The 9,252-nt window shown below is 36.7% G+C and overlaps 1 protein-coding gene across 3 annotated transcripts in view; it reads left to right on the top strand.

Moving 5' to 3' along the window:
* Positions 1 to 75: 75 nt before the first annotated feature.
* Positions 76 to 9,252, top strand: part of LOC121322853 (protein FAM171B-like) — a 45,579-nt gene continuing 36,402 nt past the window's right edge. For all 3 annotated transcript variants that reach the window (XR_005951102.1, XM_041263277.1, XM_041263276.1), the window contains exon 1: positions 76 to 419. Coding sequence is in view for 2 of the 3 variants with exons in the window: in XM_041263277.1 (XP_041119211.1) it covers positions 119 to 419 (301 nt within the window). In the remaining variant the exon portion in view is untranslated. The remainder of the gene's footprint in view (positions 420 to 9,252) is intronic.

The following is a 9,252-nucleotide window of genomic DNA, read 5'->3' as shown; positions in this document are numbered from 1 at the left end:
GGGCGCCGGTTGCTGTTTTGACTCCCAGTCTTTCTCCGGTAGACACTAATCCCGAACCGCATAACTATCCCCCGCTGTTTGAATCAGCCACACTGCCTCCCGTTACCATGGCGCATCCATGAGGAAGGAAAGGGGGGACTCGATTATTCCAGCTCCATTTTACCTTTGCAGTTATGTCTCGGTCTGTCGGCTTTTTTTCGCCATGTCAGAGCTCTCTGCTTTCCTTTTCTTGTCAATGCTGTTGATTTTCAACGAGCATGGGCTGGTGATGAGGGTGGAGAGTGGTAGGGCCGCTGCCAGCCCTGGTAATAACACGAGAAACAACAATATCGACACCTTCACCGCTCAGGAGCAGCCGAACAACGACCAGCAACGCCATCGCCAGAGTCAAGTGCAGATGGCATCAGTATCAACACCAGGTAAACATTCTGTTAGGCGAATATCAGTGAACCGAATCAGTGATAAAAAACGATAAAGCCTTTTTTTTTTTTAAATGTTTTATTTTCAAAAATATTGTTTTTGCTTATTTTAATTATCAAGCGGTACTATGGTGTTTTTGTTAAATTACCATAAAGTAAATGGAAATTTGACTAGTTGTTCCTGACAAAGACAATTCCTGTAACCCACTGTTTTGTTTTTACTGGGTGCGGAGAATTCTAGTTTTTATAACTCGTGTCACAGAGTACAAACCACAATTTCTATTTATCCAGTAGCATTGTAACACCTAGTTTGAAATGTCTATTGACCACCAGACAGTTGTTATTAGATTAAAGGCTGTCAACAGGGTATTTAAGTAATTTACTTACTGAAGACAGACATTGCTTGTTGTTTTCTAATGACACACTAGGCATGATCAAAACAGCATTGTCGCACGTACTGTGGTCAAAATGATAATGACAGTAACGGCCCCTATCCACCAATCTTAACTGGCGAAGTACGGCGTTTAAATAGGCTGATGAAATTGTTTTCCTGTAACTCACTGAAGAGGCCCGTCTATTTATTTATTTGTTTATTTTTTAATTTTTTTTTAATAATACATGTATACCCCCCTGTGATGCTAATATTAAAGAGAACTTAGTGTTTCAGTGCTGTACAGACGTTTTATGTTATCCTTTGATTTGGATGATTGCCTTTACCTTGTTTTAATTTCCCGTTCCTCTCCAGTTTCTCTGAGATACAAATGTACCCGCTTTACTTATTTTTTTTTTTAAACGTATTCTCATTTTGTTGATAATTAATAAACATTTCTGTGCTGTGGGTGATGTCGAGTGATTGAAAACGAGGCATTTTGTGTTTAAATTGAAAGTGATGGTCACGTATATTTTCGTCTAGAGGAATTACCGCTTTTTGACGTAAATACTGTGGTATTATGCCTTTTTTATCGAATGGCTCAGGATGCAAGTATAGCCTTCATATATATATATATATATATAAAATAACTTAACATGCTTTCCCTGAAGATCAATAGTTGTATTTTTTCAAACTATAATGCAGTAGCCTGTAAACACTATCCCTTATTTGTTTGTGTTGAAAATGCCACCGCCCCCCATTATTAGAAAAAATATACATGAAGTGTATAGTAATTGCAGAAATGAGTATCAATGTGTGTGCGTGTATGTATTCATTCACTTGAAATGTTCAACCAGGAAGGCTCAAAAACTACCTTAACTATAGCCTCTCAAAATTATGCACATTTGGTATTGAATTGCTACTTTACAAGGCCTTTCTTCATATTATGGCAGTGTATCATTTTGAGATCTGAATTCTTCTACAGAGATTCATCTTGTGCAGCCTTTTCAGGAATGAGTAATGCAGCACATGATCTGCATTCCATATGAGGTCATTTAGCAAGCTGTGAATATGTGCTATGATCTCAAATAACAGATGGGCCTTATTCACAATACAGTACAGGTATTTGTTAAAACTCCCAGTAATTAATGTTGTATTGTTCACACTGTATGTAGTCTATCATAAAATAGTCATGCACTATAGTCTATCAAAAAAAAATTATATAGAAAACATGGGCACAATATTAACATTTTTTTATTTTTATTGAAGACAAGAAGTTGTTATTTTTCTTATGAACAGTTAGTGTAAAGTGTACTTTAAAGATGACTGAATCAGTTCCAAGCATTTTGGCTGAACCCACACCCACATCAAGACTGCCATGCAGGCTATTCTTCTTGTCTGCTGGAACTGTTTCCTTTCTGTAGCTGGAAGATTGTCAGAGACCAGTCCATATGTGTCTGTCAAGTAAATTGCTTGGCATAGGACACAGGTGTTCTCAATATTTAGGCAAATTCCAGAAAGTTATCACCAACTACAAGTGCAGTTAAAAATCCAGACTGAAATGTAGGCTTCAGTACACCACGAAGGCCAGCCTTTCCGTCTTCAGCATGATGCTCCCCTGCAGTACTACAATTAGCAGTACTGCTTGAAATAAATCACACCTCAGGAGATGCAGTAATCTCAAATGCTGTATGTGGTTGCATGTGTAAATTGGATTACCTAATAGGTTTTGCATATTTTGAGCAATGGTGATTCATTAAAACATAATCCATGTTTCTGTGGCATTTTGTCAACCATGTTTCTATGACATTTATGTTCCTGTTGCACATTTGTGGAATTTAACATGAATTGATGATTGATTACAGTGCAAAATTAGTGAAGTTTAGGAATAGACCCGGATGCTATTCAACATATTGAATAGTTTGATGAATATTGGAATTTGAACAGGACCCAGGGTTGACCTGCTTTTCTTTGTCCAAAAAGTTGACAGAACCTTGGTAGTACAGTAGTCTTGTACAAAGCACAGCAATTTGTACCCATCCCTTTTGTGCTGACACCATGGTCCATGCTGACAACTGACTCAGATGAATTCCCCCTGTTGTGACACTTTCTGTTGCTTGATTGTAATTGTAGGTTTCCCATCCAAGCACTACTACTAAAGTATATTGTTGCGTTTAATTAAGAATCACTTCACATTTAAAGGTTTTTGGGTGAATCTAAGTTCATTAACATTCAGTCAGTGTTATGGAGTCATTAGTGTGCAAGTATAGTACTTCTACATTCTATATTGTAAATGCAAATTGCATAGACTACATTAAAAAAAAAAATATATATATATATATATATATATCATTACATACATACAGGGGTAGAAATAAGACTCCTACAGCAAAGCAGCTGCACCCATTCAATGTTTTGTTACAAGCTTGATTAGCCCAAATGTTCGAACTAATCGGGGTCACATATCGAGTCACATAGAATAATTTGAGTAATATTTAGGTCCTAAGTACGACGAATGTGTCATGAACAAAGCTAGACACAGGAATCTTGTTTCCATATGTATATGTGTGTGTATATATATCGATATATATATATTATATATATTATATATCTATATAGATATATATATATATATTATATATATATTATATATATATATATATATATATACATACATATATGGTACACCAAGTATCACCCCACACACACACACACAGCTCTGGAAAAAATTGAGACCACTGCAAAATTATCAGTTTATCTGGTTTTACTATTTATAGGTATGTGTTTGGGTAAAATGAACATTTTTGTTTTATTCTATAAACTACTGACAGCATTTCTCCCAAATTCCAAATACAATTATTGTAATTTAGAGCATTTATTTGCAGAAAATTTCAACTGGTCAAAATAACAAAAAAGATGCAGTGTTGTCAGACCTCGAATAATGCAAAGAAAATAAGTTAATATTCATTTTTAAACAACACAATACTAATGTTTTAACTTAGGAAGAGTTCAGAAATCAATATTTGGTGAAATAACCCTGATTTTCAATCACAGCTTTCATGCGTCTTGGCATGCTCTCCACCTGTCTTTCACATTGATGTTGGGTGACTTTATTCCACTCCTGGAGCAAAAATTCAAGCAGCTCGGCTTTGTTTGATGGCTTGTGACCATCCATCTTCCTCTTGATCACATTCAAGAGGTATTGAGTGGGGTTCAGGTCTGGAGATTGGGCTGGCCATGACAGGGTCTTGATCTGGTGGTCCTCCATCCACACCTTGATTGACCTGGCTGTGTGGCATGGAGCATTGTCCTGCTGGAAAAAACAATCCTCAGAGTTGGGGAACATTGTCAGAGCAGAAGGAAGCAAGTGTTCTTCCAGGACAACCTTGTACTTGGCTTGATTCATGCGTCCTTCACAAAGTCAAATCTTCCCGATTCCAGCCTTGCTGAAGCACCCCCAGATCATCACCGATCCTCCACCACATTTCACAGTGGATGTGAGACACTGTGGTTTGTAGGCCTCTCCTGGTCTCCGTCTAACCATTAGACGACCAGGTGTTTGGCAAAGCTGAAAATTGGACTCATCAGAGAAGATGACCTTACTCCAGTCCTCTACGGTCCAATCCTTCTAGTCTTTTGCAAACCTCAGTCTGGCTCTTCTTTGCTTCTCATTGATGAAGGGCTTTTTTCTAGCTTTGCACGACTTCAGCCCTGCTCCTAGGATCCTGTTTCGAACCGTCCTCGCCGTGCACTTCACTGCCGTTTGCCTTTCTTTTTGTAGGTCACTTGATGTCATCCTACGGTTGCTGAGTGACATTCGAATGAGTTGGCGGTCATCCCGGTCAGTGGAGAGTAGTTTTCGCCCTCTGCCGGTCTGTAGCTTTGTTGTCCCCAATGTGTGCTGCTTGACCTTGTTCTTATGAACCGCCGTCTTTGAAATTTTAAGGATGGAAGCAACCCGACGCTCGCTGTATCCCTCTGCCAGTAAAGTCAGAATTGAACCCTTCTTTTCCTCACTCAAAACTTTCCTTTTCAACTCTTTGGGCATGGTCAATAGTTATTTTTTGATTCCAATTACTTTTGAGGTACTACTAGCACTGTTTTGCCATCCAGCTGGTCCTATTTTAAGAGGATAGTGATGACCACAGGAGTGGTTTTTAATGGCTGCCATACATGTAGAGATGGTGATTTAAGAAAAATTTGCAGTGGTCTCAATTTTTTCCAGAGCTATATATATATATATATATATATATATATATATATATATATATATATATATATATTGTAGTAAATGTTTCTGAAGATGGATAAAAAAATAAGCTCCATAAAACTCATACAAATATTGTACTTCATGAATTTCATGACATTTCATTTCTTAACAGTACTATGTGTGCTCATTCTGTGTTTTGATGGATAATAGGATCATATTTGTAACATATTTGCAAATTGTGATTATATGATTCCTGTATAGTGGCTTTTTGTTAGCAAAGTAGTTTAATTTACTGTATAGAATAGGGCTTTCTTGGGACACTCTTAGTTTAATGTGTTTGTTTTTTATTAAAACATTCCTAAATAATAATAATTGAAAAAAATAAAAATAAAAACATTTCCTATAGTATCCCTTCATTCTTATGTTGTTTCTTTTATAATGTATTTCCTTAGAGTATGCATGACATATATTACAAATTGCAGACAGGTGATGGATGACACCATTAAAATTAGACCTTTTTTGCATCTATAGTTAGAATTTAGAAGTTGCTTATGCAGCAAAACAGGATATTTCTTTTATTTTAAAAGCTTGCACTGCATTTTTAAGGAACTGGGAACACCATTGCAACTTTAAGAACGTGAAACATTAATCTTGTTGAATGATTCTGAAATACTGAGACAGAGCAGGTAGCTCCTTTTCATGTGTTCACTGTATTGTACAGTATGGGAGTAGTAGTTCTTTTTGCCTTATGATTAACAAAGGTCTGTATGAAACCTGTGTGAATCCTGATCAATTCAATAGTCAACTCCATTCCTCAGTGGCTTTAAAGCAGAACCATCATTTTCAGTCTGTAGAGCTTTTAAAGAAAGCATGTATCTTAAAATAAGTTAGGCTATGTGTTAATGCAGTTGCATTTCCAACCTGAGAGACTGGGGGGGAAAAAAAAACATCACTGAACCTAATGCAGTGGCAACATCTGCTGGTAGAAATGGGACAAGAGCATAGTGGTTAATGTCTTTCACTGCCTAACAAACAGCTTCTACCAGCATTCAGTACTTAGAAATCTGAAGTTGTATCATCCGGATCAAAATTCTGATCATGAGCTTAAAGTCTTTAGCTGGAATGTACATTTACTGCTGTGCTGTGGTCTTCTTGATAATGAGCTGCAGTAAGAGTTATTTTTCAAATATTTCAGTGACAGCTTTGGAGAGTTATTGCTTTAAATCCCCAACAGCAATGCTATTATTTTAATGACTAAGTGAACCAACAGAACACCTAGTAAAAAATGGATAAGGATGTAGGAGTGAAATGGAATGCGTTTGTAATGATTCTGTGCAGTGCAGTAGAGGCTTGTGGAGGAGTAAGCCACTACTGTACTGTACAGAATCATTACAGACAGCACCCCATGGCTAACCCCAATAATGCAATATGTTTTTACATATTTATCTCTAACACTCTTCTCTCCGCTTTAAACAGCCTGCAGTACAGCACAAAGACCAATTTGCCCTGCAATATTTGGTCAGTCACGAGACGTGATTGTAAAGACTAATTGCAAAACAATGAAGAATCTGCTTGTATCATTTGAATAAGGGAACCCCTTGGTGGGACATACTGCAGCATGGCCTTTTCCCAAGGCATTGGTCACCCCTGCAACGTGGCAGATAATTTAATTATTATTAAAAATTTAAAAATGCTCATCTTGCAGAATTACATTAAGGAATGTACTATTCTGGCTTTTAAAAGGTTTACTGTTCCATTCATATTTTTCATAATGTGTGTATTGTGTTTAGTTGTTCCTATATACAGCTGTTTATATTGCTTTATAACTGGGAGAATAAAATGTTCAACCTCTATAGAGTAAGAAGTATGCATCGATCTAGAAGTCAATTGTAATGCAGGACCGGTGTTTATTGAATTTGTATTACAGGGATGGAAATAAGACTCCTATTACATAGCAGTTTCACTCAGTCCAGGTTTTATTATGAGCTTGATTAGCCACAGTATAGGTAACAAGCTCAGATGTGTCTTCGTAACCTCTTTGTAAAACCAGAATGGATCAAACTGCTATGCAGTGGGGGTCTTATTTCCTTCCATGTTATTATATTAAAAGACTTGGTGAAGCACTGTATGGTTTTTGCAACTGGTTGCCTAAGGATCAGATTAGGTTTCCAGGGTCCCAGTAAGGTACCCGATATAGTTGCAAGCACAGAAGGAGTGTTTGGTGTTTTTTTTTTTATATCAGTTCTTAAAACTGTCTGCCTGTAATTCTGTATCCATGAAATGGTGGAATGGAATTTACATTTTATATAGAGCTTTATCCTCACAGGATCTGAAAAGAGCTACAAACACTGTACATCTGAGTCATTAAGCAGCAACCTAACGGGTGGAAAGTGATAGCCATTTTACACCTGCACACCACACACAAAAGCTTAAGTTTTTATTAATTAATTTGCTCCCAAAAGATTTTTGTTGGAGATCCGCATAGTCTTGATGCAGGTGTCTCAAATTACAATTTAGAGTGGAGCCAAACGTTTACAAGAAAACCTAGTAACTTTATGCTGCAAGCTTGCAGACACAATGAGGGTTTTGGTTCGGATAACATCTCGGGGGTCCACTTCATTCATAAAATAAACCCTGTCTTTAAATTTACCAGTGCCTTCTCCAAGTGTAATTATATTTCTGCAGTGCAGTAATGATTTATTAAACATTTAGGGAAAGCTCATTCCCACAAGTCTTCCCATCATCCACCATTGACATTTTCTAGGTCATTTGTTTTAGTGGGACTAGACAGTAACAACAGTACACATGCACATTCATGCTCCATAATCTAGTTAATAGTTATGATTTACATTAATACTTGATTGTTTGACAATATTTCTTCAATAAAATGATCACTTGACAGAGGTCTAAAAAAATACAGTAACTCCACTCAAAGCTGTAGACCAGGGAACTAATTTTATGAACATGTGGGCATACACAGGATTAGTTTACAGTATATTGATATGTATATTTTTTCAGACCAGACACTGAAAATTAATGGGTTATCTTTCTGTAAAGTTACTGTACTTGGAGTTAAGCATGTTGTAAAACAGTTCTGTTTAATCTGGCACCACATTTCAAGTTTACTTAGAAAATATAATGCCTAAGGTATTTATATTATTATAGACAATGACAAAGTAGTCCTCTTCAGTGATGGAAGCAGGGAGTTTAATTTTGGAATCTATACTATTTCACATGCGATTTAGTGTCTTGAAATGTACATTCATTTATAGTATCTTGGTATTTTTTTGCTGGGATGTGGTAAGGGTTTTTTTAATGGGGATGATTCTGACATGTGGTTAGTTTATTTATTTCCTGTTGGTATTAAGCAGAGGGGTTTATGATTGTTTTTCATTATGGCATAATCTGTGGCAGTTCTGATAAGAGCCTTTTTCTACAGCATAATATAATTCCCTTATAGTTGTTTGATTTTGCATACGTTGACTCTTTGAGAAGTGTTATTCTGAGAAAAGACTGATTGTCCACATTTTATATACCAGTCACTTTTCTTGCCCGGTTGTGTGGTTGCCAGCACTGTCCCACACAGCCCCATTCCAGACAGAGCATATTTGTAACCATTCTCTCCATTAATGCAGAGAGCCCTGCTGAGTGAAGACATGAGGTCTGTGCTTTGCATAATGGTTGTGTATAATTATTCATTCAGCTCAGACAAAACATAATACATTTAAAGCAGCTTTTTTCCTCTAAGTAGACTTTTGGAGAGAATGCAAAGTTCCATAATCTGAGATTAGTTTTGACATGAAGGCTCAACGCACGGAAATATCAGGATTTACCATGGTATAGTAACCCCATACTATCTGGAACAGTGATGTACTGTTATTGTTAGTATTGTTGCATTTGCAAGCTCTATTTCCATGCCCTTGTGAAATAAAGTACCTGTAATTTCCCTGTAGATGTCTGCAGTGCTTTAAACATTCTGCATAAAATATGGATGACTACGGGCAAGTCTTTCCATTTGTGTTTTGTTTGACTTTTTCATTTTTGAAAAATGTGTTTAGAAAAACAAAAGAAGAAACATTTTATTTACAATAATCCCAAACCAGTAAGTACAGTAGGATGTGTTGTAACTTGCCATGGACACTGATTGTTGGAGAGGCACGTCCTGAATATGGTCCATACTCCTAGCAGTGTTGTTCGACACAATGGAGATGTGGTACTAAATCTCCTGTTACAGATTCAGTAGCAGGTGACTA

This window comes from Polyodon spathula, chromosome 11, assembly GCF_017654505.1.
Source record: "Polyodon spathula isolate WHYD16114869_AA chromosome 11, ASM1765450v1, whole genome shotgun sequence".
In the NCBI taxonomy this organism is placed as follows: Eukaryota; Metazoa; Chordata; class Actinopteri; order Acipenseriformes; family Polyodontidae; genus Polyodon; species Polyodon spathula.
This window is presented reverse-complemented; position numbering and strand designations above follow the sequence as displayed.